The sequence below is a fragment of the Pogoniulus pusillus genome, chromosome 28 (genome assembly GCF_015220805.1).
Source record: "Pogoniulus pusillus isolate bPogPus1 chromosome 28, bPogPus1.pri, whole genome shotgun sequence".
In the NCBI taxonomy this organism is placed as follows: Eukaryota; Metazoa; Chordata; class Aves; order Piciformes; family Lybiidae; genus Pogoniulus; species Pogoniulus pusillus.
In genome coordinates this window covers 8,794,769-8,822,146 of record NC_087291.1, presented here as the reverse complement: position 1 = coordinate 8,822,146, position 27,378 = coordinate 8,794,769, and the positions used below count along the sequence as shown (strand labels likewise).

Sequence of the window (27,378 nt, the reverse complement as noted above, 5' to 3'; positions counted from 1 at the left end):
CTAATCAATTGCTAGTGAATGAGTGCAGACATTTCCAAAAGCAAAAGCAGAATTGCAAGTAAAAAAAACATAGCAACTAAGACCATCCGCAGTGAATAAGCAAGAAAACTCTTCAAAGGACACATTTCAAAGAGGATTTGATCCAACTTCCTCTGTAAGTTTAACTGGCCTTTTAAAATCTTGTATTGATCACAGAAAGACATGCCCATGGCTCGTGTCACTTCTCAAACAAACAAAAGAGATGAAAAATCTCAATGCCAGTTTGGTTACATTTATTGAGCAAAACCACCTTGAAGATTAAGAAGCATAGAGATGCATGGCAGAAGTAGTATAGAATTAAACTGGGCTGTATTATCAAGCAGTAGATTTCACAGTAACTTTAGAGCTCAGGGATACTGCCCTTGCTGTATTAGACACTAGGAACTCCATAGAATCATAGAATCAACCAGGTTGGAAGAGACCTCCAAGATCATCCAGTCCAACCTAGCACCCAGCCCTATCCAATCAACCAGACCATGGCACTAAATGCCTCATCCAGTCTTTTCTTGAAGACCCCCAGGGACGGTGCCTCCACCACCTCCCTGGGCAGCCCATTCCAATGGGAAATCACTCTCTCTGTGAAGAACTTCCTAACATCCAGCCTATACCTACCCTGGCACAACTTGAGACTGTGTCCCCTTGTTCTATTGCTGGTTGCCTGGGAGAAGAGGCCACCCCCCACCTGGCTACAATGCCCCTTCAAGTAGTTGTAGACAGTAATAAGATCACCCCTGAGCCTCCTCTTCTCCAGGCTGCACACCCAGTATGAAAAAGAGGAGAAAATTAATCTTTGGTTTCCAAACAATGCTTGTACTAACACAAGGAAAACCAAACCAGTTTCCTGTGCAACTGGTCAGGGGGGAATCTATGATGCTGGCTGTGAGACAGGTAGTCAAGCCACAGTTAGGAGATTACATATCTCCTGAGTATATATATGCAAGTGATAGAAATGAGCCACACCAAGCTGCCTACCACAGCAAAGGCTGGAATGGGACATAGGGCAGAATTCCTCAAGGAGAAAAAAATGATACTTTTCTTATCAGCTATGAGAAAAAGCTTTTAGCATTTTTGTTTCTCAAGTTTGATGCTGGGCCAGCATCTTTAGTGACAGCAACTCTCTTGTGATTCCTCTATTGCAGAGGTTTAAAACTACCTGGAGTATGATAACACTGAACCAAATTCTGTACTAGATTTCTCTCTGCAGCAGGATAGGAGAGGAAGGGCAAAGGCACACACTGCTTAGTTTAACAGTTAAAATATATTATCAGAACATGTTGTGATCTATGTTCTCACAAATGGTAAAGAGAAAAATATCTTGGGAACCAGTGTGCAATTTGATAATGCAAACAGTTGAAGAAAAGCAAAGTGTTATTTCAAAGCCATGCTCAGAGTACCTTGGGCACAGATACTGTAATGACTGAAACTTTCTATTCTCCATTTGCATTGTTCTTGTGGCCACAACTATTTGTGAAAGGAAAGTTAGCCTCAGAAGTCGGAGAAAATTCTTTCCTAAAGAATTTCTAAGAAGTTCTGCTTCCCTAGCAGAACTTCTGGCTGACTAGAGATGATCGAGACATTTCTTGATATTGAGACAGAGGAACTAAAATCAGTATCTGGTGGGATGACAGCACTACTCTAGCAGTGCTGCTGAGGAACGTTTCCTTTTCAGCTGAACAGATAATATGGTAAGGCATTTTGACACAGGTCTTTGCACACAGAAAGAACTCTTTAACAGTCTACCTTTCTGATCAACTCCATGCTAATCTTCCCACATCAGTTAATATAGTCCCCTATCAAGAGGCCACAGTACTCACAAACTGCCTGTGTTGGAAAAAAAAATCATTGTCTAGGTATCCCTTAAGCTCAGTTGAAAAAGCTCATTTTAAAACAAATCAAACAACCCCCCTGAGACTCTGCTGTACCCTGACTGAGTCTCTTATGCTCATCAAGACCAAATCTCAGACTATTTCTCATTGGTCAAATTCTCAGCTCTCATTTACAGAAGAGCTTTGTCCTCTAAATGCAAATGTTTAAATATTTGAGTGATAACCATTGTAAGGCTCTGTTAAACAAATCAGTCTCATCATTTTTATCTAGTCTTAGCTGCAGTTTGCAGTTACTGAATACTTTTTTTTTGCCAGCTCTGTTTTTTTGGCTAAGACAGAAGGACTCATGTCCCTCTAATTTCTTTTTGCTTTATTTACAAAGCAAAGAATTATACTGAATAATGGAACCCAGACTAATGAGAGAGTTCCAATTTCTCTACAGTATGGTTTTATCTGTGATAACTATAATCAAGCCAGTAGAAACAATCATAACAGAATGAAAGGTTATAATATGACTATCACGATGAACTGACAAACCTCTAGCTGAAGTATTTTAACTGAGTTAAAAGGCACAGTTATGTTCTGTGTACACTCCCAAAATATCTCATCACACAGGTGCTGTGTAATCTATTACAGGTGCTGTGAGTGGCTAACATCTTCAGCAGCAATACATGGCTCCAATATGCTTCCTTTGAAAGAAGATGCTAGCAATCAAATAGCATGAAATATTCCATACTGTAATAATGTCAGCAGAAAAAGACAAGGTAAAATATTTTTCTCCTGGCTGTGATGTTCATTTTTGGGAAGTATTTGCCAAGGCCCAGGATTTAACTTATCATTTTTCAAGCTGTGTTTGAAATTATTGATTTTATAAAGCACCTGAGGTACAACTCTTCTTTCCTAAACAATCACCCCCAGAACAAACCTCATTTTAAATAAATGCAGCTATTTGCACATGAAAAGAATAATCAATGTTTTCTAATAACCTTGAACATTACTGTAATGGCAGAACATCTGTGCTAGTTTGAGCCTGGCTGGGATATTTTGGTGAGAAGAATTAGATGATAGGCTGTGAAAAGGAAACAGTGGTGATGTCTACTGCACTCATGGGCTTGCTGAGATTATAGAATCATAGAATCAACCAGGTTGGAAGAGACCTCCAAGATCATCCAGTCCAACCTATCACCCAGTCCTATCCAGTCATCTAGACCATGGAACTAAGTGCCTAAGGGAGTCGCTCTCTGTCTCTTGGGACTGCATGAATTTCTCTCTGACTTGACTAATCCATCTGCCTGACTAATCCATCTGCTTCCTAACTCCCCTAGCCGACCCTCCAAACTCTCCTTGAAAGGTAAGGCAAAGTCTGGGGTGAGGTAGAGGGGTGGGGAGAAGGTGGAAAGGTGGTTGGGAGCCCCTCCTGGGGACTCTGGTTTCTGGGAGGGCTGTTGTGGTTCTGTATTACTTTTCAACTTGTATATTTTCTGTATATATTGTAAATATCTGCTTGTATATTGTGCTAAGCTGTAAATATAAACCTTCATTCAATTTCCAGAACCACTGGGCCTAGTCTGGGTGATTTTCTTAAGTGTAGGGGAGAAGGTAACACCCAAACCATCACAACATCCAAATAAGCAGCATGCAATTAAGTACAGGCTAGCATTTCTTAAAGCCATTCTAATACAATTTAAGCAGAGAAATTAACTTCTTCCCCAGATTCTGGATATTTCCTATTAAGCATACAACAAAAAGAGTATGAACACTGTAAAAAGTAGATGATAGACTGAATAGTTACCTTGCCAAAAAGCAAAATTCACAGATTCAGCATGGCATGCAGAAATAGGTGGATGGTGACTGACCTAATAGTAAGATACAAAAGTGGAAAAATAAGATGAACACAGTAACACCTGAACAATTGTTTTGATTTGGGGTTTGTTTTGCCCTTCATTTTTCATTCATACATTGCATTTACAGTTTGAACATTTACTTCCATTTCACAGTTGTGTCCTGCAGAGGGAGTCAGCGAAATGAGTAAGGTACTGAGACCTAAGAAGCGTTGAAAGAAATGGGAAGCACTCTTTTATTTTAAAGGCCTGTGAATTCTGTTCATTGAATGAAAATCTAACTATATATGTTGTACACTGTCTCTAAGGTGATAATTACATTTATCCTTAGGCCCTCTTCACACAATAGGAGTTGCACTTTGAGCACTGTCAAAAATTGAAAAACTAAAGGGTCAAACTCTTCAACACCTTGAAACTCTGACTATGATGGAGGAGACACTGCAGTAGCTCTGAGGTGGGACAAAAAAAAACCAAACCAAACCATGGAATTCCATGCAGCAACCCCTACTACTGCAGCAGTGACACCCCAGGTGTTACTAGCACGCAACTCTAACCACACACACTGCATTTTGTCAGCTTTGGGTAACAGCACATACAGAAATTAGGGCTACCACTAAAACAGCAAAGCAAGGGCTGTGAGTAAATAACAAATACACAGGATCACAGGATGTCAGGGGTTGGAAGGGACAACAAAGAGATCATCAAGTGCAACCCCCCTGACAGACCAGGACCACACAATCTAGCTCAGGTCACAAAGAAACACATCCAGACAGGCCTTGAAAGTCTCCAGACAAGGAGACTCCACAACCTCTCTGGGGAGCCTGTTCCAGTGCTCTGTGACCCTTACAGTAAAGAAAATCCTCACTGTGTTGAGGTGGAACCTCCTATGCTGCAGCTTACATCCATTGCTCCTTGTCCTATCCCAGGCAGCAAGTGAGCAGAGCCTGTCCCCCAACTCCTGACCAGCCCTCAGATGTTTAGAAACATTTATTAAATCCCCTCTCAGGCTTCTCCAGACCAAAAAGCCCCAGGTCCCTCAGTCTCTCCTCATAAGGTAGTGCCCCAGTCCCCAATCATCCTTGTAGTCCTCTGCTGGTCCCTCTCCAGCAGATCCCTGTCCCTCTTAAAGTGGGGAACCCAAAACTGAAGGTAGTATTCGAGATGAGGTCTCAACAGGACAGAGGGGAAGAAGAAACTCCCTTAATCTGCTGGACACACTCTTCTTAATACACCCAGGATCCCATTGGCCTTCTTGGCCACAAGGGCACATTGCTGTCCCATGGATAACTTGTTACCCACCAGCACTCCCAGGTACCTCTCACAATGCAGACTATTAAAAGGAAATAAGTAAATAATAAAGTAACTGCATAAAGTGAAAGTGTCCTTGGTTGTAAATTCTCCCTCCTGGATGAATGAAACCAAAAACTGACCAGGACCAGCAATATGATGTTGAGTGCCTACAAGGACAACTTCATTTTCAAGTAGGATTTCTATTTCTCACTATGACTTTAATTTCTTAACCACCTGCATGACTCAAATGCAGTTTTACTTTCTTCTTTGTTACTCATTTTTCAAACACATTACCAAGATTTTATTTTTTCTTTAGACATCCAATTATTTACTGAGCATCTTCAACTCAGCTTAAAAAAAAACCCAAACAGCCAGATAAAAATGCTGATTACCTTCAGCTATGCCCTAAATCCACCAAGAGCAATGCATTCTTTATCTCACACACCACACTCAGATTAACCCCAGATGTCACTATAATTCATGGGTTAAACTTAGCTCTCACTTAAACTGTTATAATTCCAGAGTAAGGTCACAGTGCTACGTGGAGTTATTCTAAACTTATTCTAGTACCAGACCAGAATCCCTGTTATTCCATGTGCTTTGCCCATCTATTCCATGGATTACACACTACCTGCTCTAAGAAGTTAGAGTAAATGTCAAAATGCTTGAATAAGCAATAAGCAGCAGTTCCTGATGCAACAAAATATTTAATGCTTTCAACCTACATGAAATACCTTTCCTGCCTTGCCTTCCTAATATTCTTCCAGCCTGTACTATTACAGCAACTTTAGCACTGATGTCACTTAAGGCACATATCAGAACAAAAGCTGTTAACAGCCCAAGCCCACTCATGTATTAACATTCCTTTTTAGAGAAAAGAGAGAAAGCAACCTTCAGAGTGATTTATCCAGTACTCAGTGGCAAATCTCTTCCTTTAATTCACTCTAGCATTCAGCTCAGTACCAATCTTTATTCAGCACTTTATTACTCCTATTTGGTGTTATGCTGGTAACTGCAGTGCTGTGTACATATCATCTTAGAATGAAGGGAACACAATGAAGAACCAGGTACACTACTTGAACTTAGAATTTGATCTTTACTTTGTCTAATTTTGCTTTCCTCCCCCCCCCTTATTGTCACTGATGTCTGTGGCATTTCCTGAAACTAAGTAATAACTAATGTAAAAAATGCTGAATCTTCACAAGTGGCAAAATCAGTTTTCATTTCCTAAAGCAAGCCTCTTAGAAGGCTTTCCTTGATCAAATTCCTAGGTTGTACACCCTTGCACATTGTACTTTTTGTGACTTTTTGGGTCATGTCTAGACAGAATGAAAAAGCTTTTAATTATTCTGCTAGGCACCAGATTATTAAAGCTTTAACTCTTTTTAAACAGAAGCATCAATCAGTGATTTTGGTAACTTGACTGGTTTAGACTCAATATTTTTCACCCATATTGAATAATTATTCCTCTAATGAAGAATTATTTCCATAAACACTCATTATTTGGTGTCTTATATATATCCTTCACCAACTAGACTGCACTACCAAGCTTTAAAGGCTTAGCTCACAAAGTATTTGGACAGGAAGCAGAAATATTCGTGGTGCCACAGAAAATACTAGCAGTTGATTGACTTACACAAAGACTGAGCTTGTTTTAAAAGAGGTTAAATAGCTGAGGGTACATTATTTTTAATGATCACACATAAAAGAAAATGACCAGAATGCAAACGCTTGTTGCAGTCACGATCAGATTTCCGCATGGGGAATCGCTGGCTACTTAACCAAGTGATCTGCTTACTGGAGTTGGCAGCCTTTGCCTTCTCAAGTGTCAGCTGCTGGTTGTCACCCCAGAGTTAGCAGAATTTCCTCAAAATCTTCCAATTTTCTTAATTTCTAATTCTGCAACATCCCTTGAGTTTTGCTGGGCTTGGGTTATTAACTAACGCTAGTAATTCCAGAGGATTCCAGCCATGCATTCGGAATTAAGCAGAGCATCAAGTAGCAAGCTTAAGGGTTGCAGCATCAAGTACCTGTTCTGCAAAGAACTGGAAACCCTTATCTTCACGAATACATTCGTAGGTTTCTCCAAGCACAGGATTAAATGGCTTACTTCCAGCTCGGTAGTAGCTGGAGGCATATGCAGAGACTGCAAATGCAGCTATATACACCTGAGAACAAAAGAGGGGAAATTTGGATTAATTTCTTTACCACAGCCAGGCAACATTTTGACTAAACATTCCAATTTAATAAGGGGGGAAAAAAAAGGTCTTATCCTGATATCAGTTCTGTATTCTTCCCATCATTTGCAGGCTACAAACATGCATGCCTTCTGCAAGTTAAGTGCTCACTCCCATACTAAAGAACTATTCAGTTTTCAGAGAGTCATTCAAGGGTTCAGAGATGGAACTATTTGGGTCAAAACCTGCAAATTTCATTAATTGAAAACAGCCTTCCTGAAAACTGTTTGAAACAGCTTAGCACTCTGCAACACAGTTCAAAGCACTAACTTTAAATATCATTATTAGATTTTGTGTTATAAGTGGCTTTGATAGTTATGGCCTAGAATTCTTTAGATCTACCACCTCCCCTTTTCCTAAGCATGGCACAGAAAGTACTGGGTCAGTTTTCACCAAATTTGCTGTGCACTGCTAATGTAGTTTGAATGGAATTGCCTTTCAGTCTGCTGTGCTATTACCTACACACAATTTTTCTCTTGATTATGACCAAGACACAGGCAGTCATTCCATACTTTTGCAGTCAGCTCAAGTACAATTCCTCCTAAACCTGAGAGCTGTTCAAATCAGGTCTCTTTTGTACCATTTCCCCCCCTTTTCATCTCCTTTTCCTTATCTTGAGCAAGTGTAGATGCTCTCATTTCACAATTTCAGAAACTGACTCCACTTCAGAATGGCTCTTTTATGAATGACTGCAATTACTGTGCCACAGCTAGCATTAATTTTGCCTGAGGAATTTCTCAAAGGCAAAGAATACTTCATTCTGAGGTAATTTCCAGATGCTTGGGTGTGGGAAGGAGGGAAAAGGACTCTTTTTGTTCCCAGATGAACAACCACTGCTCATTTCCTTTTCCTTTTAACATACATTCTCAAGAAAACTATGCACCAAACCCCACAGTTAATAGCCACACCTTCTGTCTTGAGAACAAACACTGAAGTGTAACCCTTGCAGAGTGTCAAAATGGTGCATGAGGTTTTTCAAACAGTATTTATAAAGTGACTATTTACATTCATTGATAGCTTCATTTTAATATAAGATATATTGAGTGACAAAGGCTGAATTCAGTTTAAGGGCCAAATTATAGCCTCCATTTAGGAAAATGTTGAGATACTTTAATCCTATATTTACAGGCTCACATATTAAGTAGCTCTAAAATGCACTTTTCTCTTGCTCTTTTATCAAATGCTGAATTCAGGATTCTGCACTGGCAGAAGATGACATAATCATTGTACCCAACACACATCCACATTGCCAGGTTTTGAGATCCTGAACATTTTGGATCAACTCCAAAACTTCACAAACCCTGTTAATAAAGGACAGGGAGCTCATTTAGTTAATATAAAGGTAGTTTGGAAATGTAGATGTAGGGGTGGAAGACACAGCATCCTCTGTGCACAAATGTGTTACCCAATTAGATGCCCTTACAAAATAAATAGATACAGCTTTCATACTTTAGAGGGAAGTATATTAGTTTAACTCCCCTTCCCTTTTTGCTGTAAATGCTTCATCTCACAGAGCAAGAGTTGCAAACCAGCCCTTTGTGTAACCTTGCAGCACAGCAAGCTACTTGAGGAGAGAGACTTCCTGACAGAGCCACAGGAATTATGCAGAAGAATCTCGACTAGTGGGTAACTAAATACGCACAGACAGACGTTTGGAGAGTCTGCCTCTCTCAGCTGGGAGGAAACAGAGAAACAGAACAGAACATCTTCATGTCTTTGGCAGATTGTTTTTATATTTGTTCTAATTATATTGAATGTTACCAAGTATTTGGAACCACATATTCACCATCCGTTCAAATGGGTTCGGCGTATGTGCTGCTTTATCCAGTAATTCGCTGTACTCCAGCTCCTCGCAGAGACGCTGAAGGGTGTTAAGTGGCTCATTTAATTCAACAGGCATGGCCACTTTGGAGAGATCCTTGCCTATATTATTTCTCAGGATGTTCCATAGGCTGATGTTACTTGTATTAGGACATGGAGCTGGCAAACACGTTCTCCGTTTAGAACTGCATCCCATTCCACTTTCAGAAATGCAGTCTGAGAAGGAAGGAAGTGGCAGAACAAATCAGTTCACTGTTTACTTAGTTTAAACCTCTCTGCAAATTGATTGAAATGCAATCATCCTCACAATTCATTCCAGTTTTTCACTTGTGGTTTGAATGTAGGCTGTTACAAAAATGATAACATTAAGAACAAGATTTTAATTTCCCTGCGAGGTACATGTGATGTGTTCCTCTTACAGGTTATAAGAAAGGCTCATGTTTCTATTGAATGTGAAAGTGTAAATATTAGAACTATTTTATTATAGAGATGAATTCCTCTCTGTTTGAGGGACATAAAACCTCCCTTTTTAACAGAGCTTCAATCAGGGCTGACGTTTGTCATAAGACAAGGCGTAACTTACAGAGCCAAGCATAATAACAACTCCTACCTATCTTGTATTACATTCACTGAATACTCCTACCAGGGAAATGTACTGCACCACAGAATTATATGCAAGCTTTCCCCCAGTGCTCTCCACAGTGCTTACATTTAGCAAATTTTAATGCTTTTAGCTTTCAGATATGCCCAAATATTGATGAAGAAATCTCCTGTTTTAAAGGTGGAAAAGCTGAACCAGCTGTGGAACTGTGGGTTTGCTAAAGATAAAAAAAAGAGTCAAGAGTCCTTGACATGAGTATCTGAGGTCTGCGTTGTTACATCAAAGCAATCAGAACAGGATAAATAGTTCCAAGTGTGCTATGAAATGATTTGTGGCAGGATCAAAATAGAGCTACAAGCTTCTGCAGCTAGTCTAAAGTGACTACACTGCTTAGCTGTACATCAATCTCCTTTTAGAGAGGAATACAGTTGCCACGACATGGATATATTTTATCTCTACATGTGCTTAGAGACACATAGGAAGCTCCTACTCTAGAACTTGTTACCATTATAGCCTCAGCCTGACAATCCCTGTCCTTGCCTGGCTTTTCTCACACAGCTTTGTCTTGGAGGAATTAAAGCAGCACTGGGCAGCACATCTGTCCTGTGCTGTACATGCCCGAAGAATCACTGCTTTTAAATGCACATTTTCAAACAGTATTTCCACTGCTGCTCCACTGACATAAGCACGATATCAGCAGTGCTTCCAACAGTGACAAGGCACAGATAACCACAAGGCCTAACTGCTCCATCACTGCCATGTAGGCTACCCTATCCCTCAGATGCAGGTTTTCAAGTGCTTACTCTGAAAACTTTGAGGAAGAAGCTTCCATCTTTCCTGCCACTCACAAACTAAAACTTCTTAGTAGTGCATATGTCCAAGCTACTCTAACAAGGAAAGGTGAACTATTTGCAGTCTAGTACATAACTATTTTTGTAACAAATGGCATGGATACAATGAATATTAAATAGATAGATGGATAAACATCACACACACATACCCAAAACAACTACACTGATAAGATTTAAGAGGTTGGCTCCTATACTTGCCCCTCTTGGAAAAATGTATTTGATATCAGAAGAAGTCAAAAAGGATGTTCCATTAGATACCTAAGGAATAAGATGACATCTGGAGAGGGAGTTAAAGGCTAAAGATTTATCCTTGTTCAAAAAGGCCTCTATAAAATGGGATTTTGCTATGTCCCTTGACAGCTTTTGATTAAAAGCAGAATATTAATTGACTGAACTACATATTCTGGACTGGCCCATTAATTGGGATAAATTAATGACAAAAATGCAGAGAAATAACTAAATATACCCAGATACCAAACCTTATATACAGGGAAGTTTGCCCATTCCCACAAAAACAAAGCAAACCAACCAACCAACCAAATAAAACCAACAAAAACCACCAAACCCAAACCACCCCCACACCCAAAACACCACCAAAAAACCCAACAACCACAAATAAACAAAACACTACCAGAAAAGCACACAAACAAAACAACAACAACCACCCAAACCAAAACCCCATTCAGTCTTGCAAAAGCTGTGACGAACAGCCAGCAACAAAACTGAAGAAGATTAACACATCTGACCTCCAGCTGTCTCTAATTAGCAAGACAATTAGATAAGCTATTTACTAACAAGACTGTATGATTATGACATGCAAAAAAGTAATCCTTATGGTTATACATAAGGCCTGCCAGTGTGCAATTCTTCTCACGTTCTGTTAAACATGGCTCTGCTAAAAACAACAGAGCTCTGCAGTTTGTAAATCACAAACTGAAAAAATAGAGTGACAAGGAGATTACTTTTTGAAAAGAAGCAAGCAGCTAGGTTTTGCTACTTTGAAAAATCCTGTTGCCATGAAAGGAACTGAAAGGGAGCAGGAATTGCACCAAAGCCAAGAAAAATCATTATTTGACCATTCTACTTCACCAACGGTGCCCAGGCCCTGTTACTCAGATTAGCCAGAATGTACTGTTCAAAACCAAGTCTGAGGGTGAATGAGCAAATGTGCTAGTTTGAAGCAAGCTAGAATGTTTTGGTAAAAGAACTAGATAATGGGCAGTGAAATGAAAAACAATTGTGTCTCTTCGCTCACAGTCACGCTGAGAACTCTGGGAAGAAGAAGTAAAACATTCTCCATTTTGTCTTTCATTCTGCCTTTGCCTTCAGACCTAGTCACATCTCATTAACCTTGCTCCCACTAACCCTGCTCCCTAACCTCTTGGCTGCACCTCTCTTCTTCCTGAGAACTGGGGTAAGGTTGAGAGGGTAAGGGGAGGTGTTGGGGTGGTTTGAGAGCCCCTCCTGGGGACTCAGGTTTCTGGGAGGGGAGTTGTGCTTCTGTATTGTTTTATCCTTTGTATATTTCTGTATATAACTGTATATATTGTAAATAGCTGCCTGTATATTTGCTGCTGTAAAATAAATAGCTTCATTTATATTCCCAGAGGCTGTCTGAGTTAGCTGGGGCAAATTCAAAAGTGTGGGGAGGCAGGTAAGAGCCCAAACCATCACAGCAAAAAAAAAACAGGTGGCTTACATCTCAAAACTTTTAACATCAAATTATTTCTAATTTGAGAAGAAAAAAAATAGCCCAAACAAAAAGAATCCTCAAAACACAACAAAACACTGAACTTACCTAAAGTTTGTCTTTCATTCTCCATGTCATTGCTTAGGTTATCTTCTGAGACATTATCACTGATATCACTAGCATAAGAGTCATCATCTGATACCTATGTGTGGAGATAATAACCAAGGTATATCACTCATTAAAATAACACTACATGCACGTGAAAACTGTTAATCTGTGATGCAATTATTGTCTTAACAGTTTTGAAATGGCTAAGCTGTGTTTCAGTATTGTAGGAAAGTACTAAAAAGTCCTAAGAGGCAACAGAGTTTCGGAGAGATCACCATCAACCAGTGGGGTTCGACTAAGTGACCTTTAAAGGTTCCTTCTAACCCAAAGCATTTTATGAGTGAATGACTGAAAATTCAACTATTTCAAGTGGAGACATTTTTCATCTTTTTGAAGGCAAAAACTACCTTTCTCATACAAAGAGAGAAGGGTTTTATGGAGCCCAAGGGAGGTGACAGTGAGCTAGTTAAGTTTCATTGTGCATGACATTAACCTCAAGGTACCTACAGGTGTCACAAGGAGAAGCGTGAATACATTTCTATGATACAATTTCTTAAGCACTTGAGGCAGACAGTAAAATGAGGCATCTGCAATGGTCAGCCACAAAGCTGCCATTTCCCTCAATGTGCATAAAAGGCTCCTTCCTAGTAATTGGTACTTTTTACTGTTAAAAGGCAATGTCAACCAATAAACACACACACATCACATTGCGATGCCAGCCGTTTCCCTCAACATATATATGGGATATATATATGTGCATATAAGGCTTCTTCCTAGTAATTGGTACTTTTTACTATTAAAAGACAATGTCACATCACATTAGTTTCCAAAGGTTGTGAAAATACTCATTTTCTGGCAGTCATCCAACATGCAGTTAACACTCAAAGGCAAGTAGGAGATAAGAAATTGCAACAGAATGCAGTAGTCTTAATGCTCAGACCTCATTTTCTGAAGAGCTAGCGGACAGTAGGACTTCTTGTGCATCAAAAAACTCTGTGAGAGAGTCAGCTATAGACAGCCTGCTTTCATTGGAGACCTGGTGAACCAGACCTCTGCTTTCTTCTCTTGAATTTTCCTGTTTAAAAGAAATAAAAAGTTTTGAGAGGAGATGTACTACAAATAGCTTTCATGCATGCAACTCCACAGTCACATAGCTGAAGGGGTTGTAAAACACTGGGAGAAGATTGCACATGCCCTCTCCAATTTAGTGAAAGGCAGCATGTGTTTCAAGGGAAGATTCAAAATGAAAGTAAATCAGACCAAAGGGGGGGGGGAGGGGGGAATAAAAGGAAGGAAAAGGCAATGCATCTTCAGTAAATCAGTTGTGGTGCTGCATGTACTTCTGATATTTGACTGATTTAGCCACATGTACAGAAGTGTATCAAGTAAAAGCTCACAAAAGGAAAAATGAAAACTCCATTTCTATATATCCTGGACTCACATAGCCTTCTGAGCTTTGCAAATGGATTAAACTATTCTCCCCAGCCCCTGCTTAATACAAAGCCTGCAGCGCAGGGGCATACAAATTGCAGTGGGGCAATGTTACTTTCTATCTAACAGCAATGCTTTCCTAGCTCTCTAACTAGATCATTTACTATGCTGTGCTTCAGAAAGCTTTGCTTCATATCCACAACTGAGATAGATCCATGTTAACCAAAACCAACAAAGCCACAAAAGTGATGTTGCTTTTGCTGCCGTACACGTTTTTGACTGCCACAAAGATCTTGGTAACTCCTGCCATGGAAGTTCTACAGATTGTTAGTGTTAAGTAGAGTTCCAGAAAGTGACCCAGAAAAGGTGGAGTGACCAAGTGAGACTTAGTTCATTCTGTGGATGCAGTAAAAAAAAGGTTGGAGAACATGGTGTACCATTGTTCACACTAAGGAAAAGGGCTAGCTGGTCCAAAGGACTCTATTAGCTGCTCACAAGCTTTTCTGCATGACATGCTTTACTAACTTGTAACCATGAGTGCCCTATCATAATTCTGCATGAAACATAATGTTTTACTTTCAGAACAACATAATGATCAATCTGACAGGTCTACAATCAAGCTGGCAAATCTTTCGAAGCTTTGCTGCTGGTAGATTTTACTATAGCATGGAATGCTATTCAGTACATGCTGATAGTGGTGCCACGGTAACAAACCAAACTGTTAGACAAAAGACTTCAAAACAAACAAAAAAAACCCCAAACAAAAACTAACAAAACCACCAAAAAAACCCAAACCAAAAATCAAAAAACTCCAAATCCCAACTTCTGGTTTAGCAGTAAGAAAAGAGGAAGCCTCAACATTGTCTCTAGGAAGGTTGTTACACTAGCCTACAAGTGAAAAAAAGCCCAACAAAAATCTTCCACAAATGAGCACTGATACTGGGATTGTTTCCAATATTATCTTAAATCTGAGAAGGAAAGTGAATGGGAAAGGCCCATAAAAGAATAGCAGGATTTTGTATCTCTCAGATGAGAGTTTCTGGTTGTTTTCTTTCATGTTCTTACTCTGGTACAATAAACTGTAACATAGACCACCCAACAGAGAAACTAAACTTTTACTTTATGCAAAAGTTTGAGATAACAGCTTATACTGCTTCAGTTTTCACAGGTCTGTGGTGGCACTTGATGTGTCATTTATAGACAGTCCTTCTCAAAGCAGCACCACTTGGTCATAGTCCTCAGACAAAGCTAAACCAAAACTTCTCAGTATAAGTTATTTCATCCTTGAGTTTCAACCCAAGACGTGCCAAAGGGAATTTGTGAAAGAAACCTCTAAAGGACGTTTTGAAAGCTATTTTTATCATGTGTGGGTGGGTGTATGTATAAATAGTGCACAGAACAAGCTGCAGAAATAATCCATTGTCATTGCAAGGACCTCTAATAAATAAGAAAATAAAGAAATCTTGACATTGAAACCCAGTGTTTTAATGCTTGCCTGGATAGCAGTTTAAGTGGTGTTCAGATTTTAATGGGATTAAAAGCAACTTACATTAGAATGATCAGCTACCCTAAAGAAAAAAAAAGGAAACACAAACGAGCAGCTGAATAACCAAAACACATCTCTGCTAAAAAAAGAACTAAACCAGAAGTGGAGAGAATGACTAAACTGTCTTTAAAAGTAAGAGGAAATAGTGTTATATAAAATGCCTGGTGTTATATTCACTCAGCTTGTAATGAAAGATTTATACTACAACTACAGCAGAAGTTTCTGCATGAGGAAACATTTGGGCAAAAATCTATCACAACTCCCACAGTTCTTGCTTCCCTCATTAGCACCATTAACACCTAGATACCATGGTCTATTCATATGCCTTCTGCAGCAAGTCAAATAATTGCCTGAACATCAGCAGCACCTCTCAAACTAGCTAACTGCATATGTAGAAGACCCCCTGGCTTCACATACAGAGAACTAAATGGCTTTTGTATGGCTAAATTCTTTGATCCTTTCATGGCAATGTCTGATAGCTGTTCTACAGCTTGAATGATCCACCTGGGTAGCCAGTCTTCTGTGCTAAGCAGATTTAGACAAGCAACACAAAGAACTACAGAACTTGAAAGCTAACACGGAAATAACAGGCAGAGAAACAGCAGCATGAGGGTAACGAGGTGGCAGCTCTGTTCATGCTGAATGGGAAGCGGCCAGGAAATGAGGGAGAACACCAGGAACCAGTAGCCAAAAAAGCTATGGAAGTATGCTCAGGAAAACTGTTCACAAAGGAAGAGTCTTTTAAATGAAGTATTAGTAATGGACCCATCAGAAATGACTCATACCCATGGAAGCAGACTCACCTTACTAACACAGCACACCATAGGGAAGACACAAAGAACACAAGACACAGCTATGCAGCACTATCTAAGTGTAGGAGCTTGAGGAACAGAAACCACTGAAAGAGGAAATCCATACCCACCTTCACCAAATCTGGACTTGATTTCGCATTAGATGCTGAATCAAGGATCATAGATTCGGCATGTATTCTGCGTAACCGGTCTTTAAGATCTGTGTTTTGTGCTATTGCCTGGAATATTTAACAAAAATATTGGGGATATAAAGTTCTCTCAACTAACTTGAGCTCGGCTTTATTTTGTCAAAAGGGGTGAGAAGTACTTAAAGCGCAATATAAACACAACCATCATAGGACTATTTTCTTTCCCACTGGTTCAGAAATTCATTAATTAGAAATGCTTCAAATCTTGGTCCTTATCTCTCAAATTAAAACTATTTTTTGTTCATTGTGAGGGAAGAGATACAGAAATGGAGGGAATAAAGCTGAAGATTGCAAGGCAATTTCCAGATTTCAGGTTTTGCAATCTGATAAATTGTAATCGTTTGGGGGGTATTACATTCTTTCCAAACTCCTTTCCTTCACCCATATCCCCAACCTAAATTCTTACTCTTGCTACATCCAATACCACAGGATTTTCCCATTATCCTGGTATGCTGACAGTTCCCTTTGCCTTACACTGACAGAGAAATAGGACTTAAATAAGACAAGTACAGACACAGTTTATAGCCTACCAGCTTATAATGGCAATTATCAGAATAGAAAACCCTCTGCTGCAATTGACACTTCTTATTTACTCATGCTGGGTGCATCTGATAGACAGATGTCAGTTAGAGGAGACTTGTAGGAATAGAATGCAACCCTGCCTGTGACAAAATTATCTCTGAAAAAATCCACTGGGTTACTAAGTTTGAAACAGTACTGAAGGCTTACTGCCCATTTTAGTGATCTGAATCAATACTAGGATGTGGAGAACCTTGCTGTTTTACACATCTGCTTTGGTCCACAAATGCTTTTGATTTTGATAGTTAATTTTTGTTAGAAATAGTCTTGAGAGTAGGAAAAACAGTAAGCTCAAAATGATGATGAAGGGGAGAAAGCAATTTCTGGCTTTACATGCATGGTCTGATTCACCTTACAGTCAGGTATCACTTCTGCATCAACTGCTGAAGTGGACAGCATTGTGTAACATCCACAACATCAAGTAAGTGCAAAAATAAGAATTTACACATCTTTCCTGCTATAGCATCTTCCAAATTCCCTTGTTTGCCACAAAGTGTCTTCTTTCTCCCTGAGAAATAAAACCATTGTACTTAGGCCCATTCTATAGTGCTTTTCTCAGGCTGTAAATCAATGATACACTCTTAATGAGGGAGAAGAGATAGAGATGCTAATGTTGTCATGTTTTATCCACTTTAAATCTGTTCATTTTTCTTCCTTTGCTAGTCTGATGAGAGCGAAACAAACTTATGTTTGATAGCCTTCAATCCATGAGTCTGATTTTTTTTGTTCCCCACACACAGAAAACAAACTGAAATGAACAACAACAAACATTAAGTCAAATTCACCAATGCAGGAGTGTCTTAGAAGTATGTCAGATTTATCATACGTGTGCTTCCACATGCCTTCCATGACAGCTTGCTCCTATCTCCCACAAGATCTCCACTGTATAGGGTCAGAAAATTTCTGTTGGCATTATGGCTTTACAGAGCTGTAGACTAAGAATAGCTCTTATAGGTGTGTTAAGCTCTGTTGAAATTGCCAGAGTTCACAGGAGACTTCTGGCTTATCAACTATCAGGTAATATCTAAAACAATGACTTTTAGAAGACATTTCAGACAACAGAACTGTATTGCTCAGAAAAAAAGAAATCATTCTAAGCTGAGTGTGCAGAGTCCCAAAATCTTAACATATATTTTTTAAATATAAAATGGTAGGCATGCAACACCAGAAAAATAAAAGTCACCTGTTGAAATATGATCTGAAAGCCAAAACTAGAGAAGCATCAGAGTATAGTTATCATGCAACAGCTTTCAGCTTTGCCTAATGCTGTGAAGACATCATAACCTCTAAAGGCCTAGGCAGAAAGGCATGTTATACACTGGAAAAACTACAACCACATGCAGCTTTTGCAAATGTGCTAGTTTGAAGCTAGCTAGAATGTTTTGGTGAGAAGAATTAGATTACAGGTTGTGAAAAGGAAATAATGGTGATGTCTACTTCACTCATAGGCTTGCTGAGAGGTATAAGAACATAAATATAGATAACAGAGTCACTCTCTGGGCTTTGTGGGCTGAATTTCTCTCTCTAACCTAACCTGCCATCTGTGTGACTAATCCACCTGCTTCCTACCCACCCTGGCCAACCCTCCAAGCTACCTTGAGCATAAGGCAAGATCTGGGGTAAGGTAGAGAGGTGGGAAGAAGGTGGAAGGGTGGTTGAGAGCCCCTCCTGGGGACTCAGGTTTCTGGGAGGGTTGTTGTGTTTCTGTATTACCTTTTAACTTGTATATTTATGTATGTAACTGTATAGATTGTAAATATCTGCTTGCATATTGTGCTAAGCTGTAAATGTAAAGCTTCATTCAATTTCCAGAGTGGCTGAATCTAGTCTGGGTGATTTTCCAAAGCATGGGGGTGAGTAACACCCAAACCATCACAGCAAAGGAAAGGGAAATTTTCACATTGAAATAATCCTAAGGTGATCTATATCATATTTATCAATGGCAAAAAGGCCCCCTTGCCTTTGATTAGGAATTTGCAACAAACACTGAAATTTTAAGGCCATGATGATGATTGCCCTCACTGCTTTGCAGTCAGATCACTGTTTGGTCAACACACCCAAACGTGACCAACCTGAGAGTTCTAGCTTCAGCTAATTACAAAAAAACATACCAACCACAAACCCACCTTTTTAAAGAGCACAATCTTTTGTCATTTAAACTCTTACCCTAACAGCTCATTGCTGCTTTTGGATGACTAACAGCTAAAGTTGGAAGTCAATATAAACAAGTTGTACTTGTATATGCTTTGAAGCGCCTTGATGTAGCACGGGGAAGCTCTAGTGCATGAAAACTTTCATTTCATGCCAAGTCACACAGTGAATACTTGAGCTGTTTAGGAAAAAAGAATATATGAAAAGGAAACCCACCGCCCACCAGAAAGCAGTGATTAAGCAGTGTGTGTTTTGAGAGAGGGCAAACTCATTGTCACAGAGCAGCCCTCTGATTCTTAACATCAAATGACACAGATTATACTGAAGAGCTGCATCTATTTACCAAACCCGAGTAATTTCACAACATCTTAACATTTAGGAAAGAATCTTTTAATAACGTAGAATGATTAAATCAACCAGGTTGGAAGAGACCTCCAAGATCATCCAGTCCAACCTAGCACCCAGCTATATTCAGTCAATTAGACCATGGCACTAAGTGCCTCATCCAGGCTTTTCTTGAGCACCTCCAGGGATGGTGTCTCCACCACCTCCCTGGGCAGCCCATTCCAATGGGAAATCACTCCCCTCTGTGAAGAACTTCCTCCTAACATCCAGCCTATACTTCCTATATAATAACTTACTGTGATTCAATACTTCAAATTTTAGCACAGAACAGACTCTGAAGAAACAGAAATTAACTACTATGAAATTTAGAAGTAGTATCTGATGACAGAGAAGCTGGCAGAAGTGAATTCGGTGTGTCACTTACGGATGTTAAGGCATTCTTCAGACCAACAATTTGTGCAGATGGAGATGAGGATGCATCATGCTCCAGCATCTGCTTCAGCTTTTCTTTCTCTGTAGATATGGTGCTGAAAGCTGACCTCAAGGTGAAGTAAACTAGAACCATTTTGTAAAAAGGGACAGTTAAAACCAGCTACCAATTGCATACACACAAGTTATGTAAAAAATACTACGCAGCATCATTTGCAGAGAGGAATAAAAATTTAGGTTGAGAGATCCAGGGTGGGTTACTAAACCCAAGTTATATTAATTAAGGTTACAGGGTAGATTATTTTTTTTTTAGTAGGAGAAGTGTTTATGGTGAATGCTACTGTGTTGACTACATTAGCCACAGTCAAAATTACTCTGATTATTTATGACAGATGGCAGCAAGGCTAACTAACCACATCTGCTCTTCGCTTGATTTTGTTCCCCAATTAGCTTGGATCTTCAGATGGTCATGACTTTTCTCCACATTCCTTTAAGAATTCCAGTGGGGGAGAAGAGAAGAAAAAAGATTAAATGGAAAAAAAAGTTCCAAAAAAGCAGCTATAGCACATAGGGTGCCACAGCTACAAGGTTAGTAGCTTTCCCATAAGCTAGTCAAGTGCAGTGTTGAGTTTTGTTATCTCTTTTTGAGATAAAGACATTTCGGCTTGTTAGATGATTTAGTGACTCAAAGGGTCAGACCCCAAATGTTGTGCATGTCACCCTGCTGCTTGCTTCTATTGCTTCCTGAAACAGCACCACCATTCTGAAATGTTTAAATCAAACAACACATCGTGTAATTTTAAAATCACTAGATTTTACAGGGGGAAATGCAGTTTATTTTGTTTTTACTTTGAAGACATTTAATCTTTTCTTTAACCACAAGGAATCATAGAAACATAGAATCAGTCAGGGTTGGAAGGGACTACAAGGATCATCTAGTTCCAACCCCCCTGCCATGGACAGGGACACCCTACCACACATCAGGCTGCCCACAGCCTCATCCAGCCTGGCCTTAAACACCTCCAGGGATGGGGCCTCAACCACCTCCCTGGGCAACCCAGTCCAGGCTCTCACCACTCTCACGGCCAAGAACTTCCTCCTCACATCCAGTCTGAATCTCCCCACCTCCAGCTTTGCTCCATTCCCCCCAGTCCTGTCACTCCCTGACATACTGAAAAGTCCCTCCCCAGCTTTTTTGTAGGCCCCCTTCAGACACTGGAAGGACACAAGAAGGTCACCTGGGAGCCTCCTCTTCTGCAGACTGAACAGCCCCAACTCTTTCAGTCTGCCCTCACAGCAGAGCTGCTCCAGCCCTCTGATCATCCCAGTGGCCCTTCTCTGGACATGCTCCAGCATATCCACATCCTTCTTGTAATAGGGGCCTCAGAACTGGATGCAGTACTCCAGGTGGGGTCTCAGCAGAGCAGTGTAGAGGGGAAGAATCACCTCCCTCGACCTGCTGGCCACACTTGTCCTGATGCAGTCCAGGATCTGGTTGGCTTTCTGGGCTGCAAGTGCACACTGCTGGCTCATTTTGAGCTTCTCATCCACCAAGGAATGGGAACTTATTCAAGCTACATTTGTTTATGTAAGATTTCAAAATTCATCTAACCAGAGAATTAGAGGATTTCTAAGGGCCTAATCGAACCTTGTAATACAGTCATGGGAACTGCCAATGAAAAACAAATCTATCCATTGACAGAGAAACAGAGATGAAAAATCTGAGCATGGATGCACGAAAAGGGCAAAGAACAAGAAATTTCTGACACTTGTCTCTTCTAATCATCCACTCTAAGTGGCCTGAATCATCATCACTTCATGGAGTGTTTGACATAATCTAATTTCCTCTTCTAAGAATATATTCTCAAGGTGTATTTCAACACAGCAGTGCACCAAAGTTAGTTTTCTCTTCAGTCTTTACCAGCATCACAGAGGGTGGGGAGGAATACATATTTAGATGACAGGTAGACTATCATCTATCCTATTAACCCTTTGTGGATGACACAATCAGAATTTTCATTTAACACACTGTATAACCAACTTACATTTCCCAAGATTTATCACATTATTTCTTCTGTATCAAAGCTAAAGCAGAAGCTTTCTTCGCCTATTCTAGAAGGGTTGTGGTGTAAAATGACTTTGGAAAACAATTCTTTTCACTCTTAATAAAAAGACACTGTGTTAAATAGCACCAAGACAATTGTCCTTCCAAATGTCCAGTTTCTGATACTGCCATTTCAGGTAATATGATCTTTAGTGGGTGATTTCTTTGCTCTGCTTAATGGCAACTTTTCCAGCTGTGGCCCACTCCCCCTTCTTTTATCTTTTTGGGAACCATGTATCAATTTTGACTGTAACTGACTGTAAAGTTTACTATCTAGATGCATTCCTTATGCAACGGAATCAAGATATGCCAGCAACAGAGCAGAAAAACAAGCAAAGAATACTTACTGATAACCTCAACTCTTGTGCAAAAGGGGACAATGTCAATACTATCAAAAGTCTTTTAGCTACAAATGTCTTCCTCAGAAAGATCACTTAAACAACAAAAATGATTTTTGGTGTGAGAGCAATGAAGCAAAGCGCTGCTAATGAAAAATGATTTTGAGAGAAGAAGCATTTCCAGCCTAGCTGCCCCTCTGGCTGCTTTACATGATTTTACTCTTCTATATCCACTAAAAATAGGTTACTACCATAGCAACCCTTGCATCATCAACAAATGTTGACTCTCAAATACAGTGAGGCACAATGAATATACTAACATATATGTGCTCATATACATGCAAACACAGAGGAGTATAATATGCTCTTGTGCTTAGAGTGGTTAACTTTGGGCATTTTCTCTTTTGAAAAAAAAAAAAATTACAATAAAACAAAGCTCTGTCCTTTCTGAAGTAGACTGTTTTAAAAATGTGATACTAAGAGACTTTCCTCAAATTGCTCAAGATCCCAACATCTGTAATTCCTCAAGAGAATTAGAGGAAGGCAGGATGTTTGCTGCTTTTTCTAAAAATGTAACAGGAAGCATTCTCAGAAGCCACATCATCATTTAAACCATGATGCTATGAAGCCACATAAGACAGACAATTTAATTTACCTTTATGTGCAACGTGAAATAAATCTTCTTGCAGTTTAGTAAATTCTGATGATGTTTCAGAGCCATCGGAGTAATTTTTCTCCTCTACAAAATCTATTGTAGATAAGTTTGGATTGGAAGCATGCAGTCTCATAGGGGCAGAAAATACTGAAGGCACCTGTAAGGAGGACAGCTATTTCAGAGGGTTTTGCTGAATCACAGAATGTCAGGGGCCAGAAGTGACCTTGAAATATCATCCAGTCCAATCCCCCTGCCAGAGCAGGATCACCTAGACCAGATCACACAGGAACACATCCAGGTGGGTTTTGAATATCTCCAGAGAGGGAGACTCCACAACCCCCCAGCCAGCCTGTTTCAGTGTTCTGTCACCCTCACAGTGAAAAAATTCCTCCTCATGTTTACATGAAACTTCCTATGCCTCAGCTTCCACCCATTGCCCCTTGTCCTGTCACTGGGCACCACTCAGCAGAGCCTGGCTCCAGCCTCCTGGCACTCACCCTGCACATATTTATAAACATTGATGAGGCCACCCCTTACAAATTGGATTACATAGTGGAGGCATAAGAAACAGAAAAAACTACTGTCAGGAACCAACAGACTTGGAATGGATGAGGCCTGGCAAATGAAAACTTAGAAATGACTTTGCCCAAGGTATCACAATGGGAGATTTGGCAAAGCACCAAGAAAGAAGGCCAATAAGAGCTGTAGCACATGCTGTACTGTATTTCCCCACTTGTATCTAGTCACACAGCCTCTGCATGTAAAGGTGTACATAACTATCTGCAGAATGTGCAAAAGTGTGTCTGATTTATTACCACTTAAAATGAGGACATTATTTAGGAAGGACTCATTTCTTAGACTGATCATGCCAAGAAATGGAAATAACTAGATCAGTAACTAAGATTTGAGAAAGACAGGCATTACCTGTAATGTTCCTTTAGCCTCTTTCCCAACAACCCTGGATCGCCACCTCCTGTGTGATCTCTTTTCCTTCTTTGGGCTTTCAAAAGGTCCAACCTTTTAAGAACACACAGAGTGAAAGTAATACAGATTGCCATAAGGTTGGCAGAGCTAAGAAGAAATACCTTTGTCCTTTAGGATATGAGGTTGGTTTTGGGAATTGCAAGGGAAAACCTTGTTCTGCTTTTCAAACAACAAACCTGCATAGCATTTATAGCAGGTGCTGAGTATGTCCTGTGAAGAACATCCATGCTCTGTAACAGCTGGTTCATTTCCAGTAAATATGTGTGACAGTTGGAGAGGTCTGTTTGGAACAAGAGAATATTTTCAGTTGCCCTCAAGGAACAGACATAACCAAAAGTCTTTTTTTCTTCGTAGTATAGTCTTATTTTGACTGTAACTGGCTGAAGTTGTTCATTGACTAGAAGTACTTTATTAGACAACTAGATAAAAAGTTTGCATCCTTCCACCTTTCAGTTCAAACTCAAAATACTGACATGTATCTATACATAGTGTATAATCATCAGGACATTTTATCCTAGTTGTCTGCAATAAAATGAGAATAACGTGCAGTTTGGGACTAGAGCTCCTCATGGTGAGGTTAACAATGCCATAGGCATCAATACTGAATTGTACTTTTAGAGCTAGGGCTGAGTCTCCTTCTAGATTAGGGCTGAAGCTCACTGGTGGGTGGAACTTTACGAAATAAACACCACACCAACACTGCCAACATGAGAAAGATTCTCATGCTCTTTGGACAAGTTGAAAGCAGAAAGTGACTTCAAAGTACAAAGATGGAGTGCTTCTTAAATGACTACATTTTGGATGCTTCCCTTTATTTAATACCCAGTTCAAGACAGTTCAGGTCTTACTAGTGAAAGGGGTGTCCATCTATAAAAGAAAATGTAAAGAAACATACATTTTTCTTAAAGAAGTGCTCACAATTCATAGCCCCATATCTGAAATCACTAGTCCTTCTGAAAACAAGTAGCCAGGTAAGTAACAACTACCCTTTTCCTTTCCTTCAGAGAAAGCTCTAATTATAACTACTATAGCACTCTCATTGTAAAGAAAAACTAGGGGAAATATTAGCTCCTTTCAACCTCCTTCAAATATCATTACCTCTTGAGCATTTTTCCATCTCTTCAGAAGACTGTAGCCAAGATGAAATCCTGGACTCGTTACTCGAAAAGGAAAATGACAAGTTACCGCCAGCTGACAACGAATTCTGTTTGGTCAGGCTGCCTGCCTGTTCCAAAGTAGAACAAAGTGAACTGTTAGCAAAAAAAGATTTCAGTGTTGTATGCATGAATTTTGACATGGTCAGGGATGAAGACCGAAGGCATCAGTAACACGGAGGAAAATAATGTGTGTGAACTAGACCAGGAGTGTGGTCACTAAGCATCGTGTCAGGATGTTTAACAGAACTGCTGCCCACAAGCAGCAGAAACACTAGGGAAATCATATAAATTTGCTGAAAACTAAATTTAGGGCAAAGTTCTACATAAAGCAAGTCAACTTAATACAATCTGAGCACCTTAGCTGAACAGAAGCAGTTTTTAAATGGTTCATTAAATGTTTAAAATGTGCCATTGCATGACCACTTTATTGGTATGAGAAAAGCTGTCTAAATTGTTTGGTTCTTCTATGAAACATACCATTTACAAACCTTGTTACATCATGTTCACCTCTTATCAAAGCTTGGGTAGTCCTAGTTTTAAAGCTGTTCATAGTAAACATGATCTGCATCTCAGTCAGTTGTGGTTTTCTTAGTTGGTCTTTTAAAATTTACAATGTAAACTCCAACTTGAGTCACAGAACAGAATAAAATGCAATACACATGTAATATCATTCAGCACTGTGTCAGTTTATATAGTCACTGTGCAGTGTTATATAAATATATATATATCAATATATATCAGTATCTATCTATAAAACAATAAACACAGTTATTTTTCAATTAATCTGTGTATATTAATGTATATAATTCAGATTCAATGTGGCCCTGGGCTGCCTCATCTAGTTGGAGGAGTCCCTGCTCACTGCAGAGAGGTTGGACAAGACAGCTTTTGAGGGTCCCTTACAACCCAATGAAATCTGTGAATCTGCAGTTTAACCATTTTATTCCTGCACAAATCTATGTGGGATTTATGCATCTATATATGCATTCCCAAATACTAACCCAGCACCTTTAAATAGCACAAATAAACTGAATTTAAAGACAGGCAAATTGAATTGGTATTCTGTGAACAAATCCCACATTTATAACCAACTTTTCCAGAACTCCTAGGCATGAGAGGGAGAATCAGGAGGGAAGAAGGAAATAGGCATTTCCAAGTAACAGGCAAGAGATGGTGTGGGTAGCTCCAGTTAGCATAGTTTTGCTTTTGATTTGTGCAGCTAAGCTTCAGAATCCAGCATTCCACAACACATGCAGACACCCCCCCCATCTCCCAACAGCAACCAAAAAACCCAACAGATGTAAAAACCAATCAGGTGTCTCTATAACCAAGTAAAATGCAATGTAAAATTCACTCAATATATTTTTTCTCAAAATAACCTAGCTGCTGGATTGATATCAACTAACAATAAGCACAGGCTGGTGTAAACTGGCAAAATTCCATCTAGCTTCAGCAGACCTAAGGTGATTAACTGCAGCTTAAGAACTATCCCCTTCTATTTTTCACATGAAAATAAGTAGGGCTTCTTTGCAGTGCAAATCTGGATTAATAAATTAGAAGTGAATTAGAGTCTTTCATGCCAAAGAAGAAATGGCTAATTTCCTCACAGCGAGCATAAATTTCAGATGGTCACATGGATTCATTTTTGTCTTGCAGGGGGAGAGGGAAAGCACAGACATGTATTTATCATGGGCTTTACAACATTCCACCTTTGAACTCAGTATTCTCCTCTTCTATCCTTGCTGTCTTTTTGGAGAAAAGAATGAAACAGCCACAAGAGGTTTGCTGCTTCCTTGAAGACACAGCCTCAGAAGGGCAGGCTGTCAAAGCCAGAGATGCCAGCACAATGGAAAGTGTGGAGAAAGCTCTGCAGAACAGCCTCATTACCGCAGGGTGAGTTACTGCTCTTTCAGCTGCCTGCTTGCACAGATCTACTGCCTCTCAACGACTAGCAAAAAGCTGTTCAGGCACACATTGTGTCTGGTAGAACTCGTATTCAGGTACAGGATACTCCTACCAAAGCGATGAACTGCAGGTATTTGGGAATAAGCCCACTCAGATCATGCAAGCAATAGAGTGAGAGAAAGGAAAACCTTAAATAGAAGGATAACAAAGAGGTGAATGTTGTGTGGGAGACACTGCAGAGCTGACAGAAACAGAGGATGGTTTCAGTTATAGTAACATAGCTTTGCTGAAACAAACATTGTCCTTGGAAGATATCACTGATGCTAAATTGGAGCAGAAGAGCTTCTTCAGGTGAACGTCAGCCAACTGATATGCAGACAGCTGAAGATAGAGGTTGTGTTCAGGCACAGAACACAATCACTCTTCCAAGAGAGTGTATCAAAGAGGTCA

General features: G+C 39.8%; 1 protein-coding gene across 3 annotated transcripts in view; it reads right to left on the bottom strand.

Annotated features, from left to right (window-relative positions):
- Positions 1–27,378, bottom strand: part of OSBPL3 (oxysterol binding protein like 3) — a 75,876-nt gene that overhangs the window by 9,646 nt on the left and 38,852 nt on the right. For 2 of the 3 annotated variants that reach the window (XM_064167276.1, XM_064167278.1), the window contains 11 exons: positions 24,965–25,091; positions 24,043–24,146; positions 23,807–23,899; positions 22,883–23,039; positions 19,781–19,911; positions 16,204–16,311; positions 13,245–13,379; positions 12,305–12,398; positions 9,020–9,270; positions 7,027–7,164; positions 3,658–3,721 (listed from right to left, as the gene is read on the bottom strand). In XM_064167276.1, coding sequence (XP_064023346.1) covers positions 3,658–3,721; positions 7,027–7,164; positions 9,020–9,270; positions 12,305–12,398; positions 13,245–13,379; positions 16,204–16,311; positions 19,781–19,911; positions 22,883–23,039; positions 23,807–23,899; positions 24,043–24,146; positions 24,965–25,091 — 1,402 coding nt within the window. The remainder of the gene's footprint in view (positions 1–3,657; positions 3,722–7,026; positions 7,165–9,019; positions 9,271–12,304; positions 12,399–13,244; positions 13,380–16,203; positions 16,312–19,780; positions 19,912–22,882; positions 23,040–23,806; positions 23,900–24,042; positions 24,147–24,964; positions 25,092–27,378) is intronic. The other variant, XM_064167277.1, reaches the window with a different exon arrangement.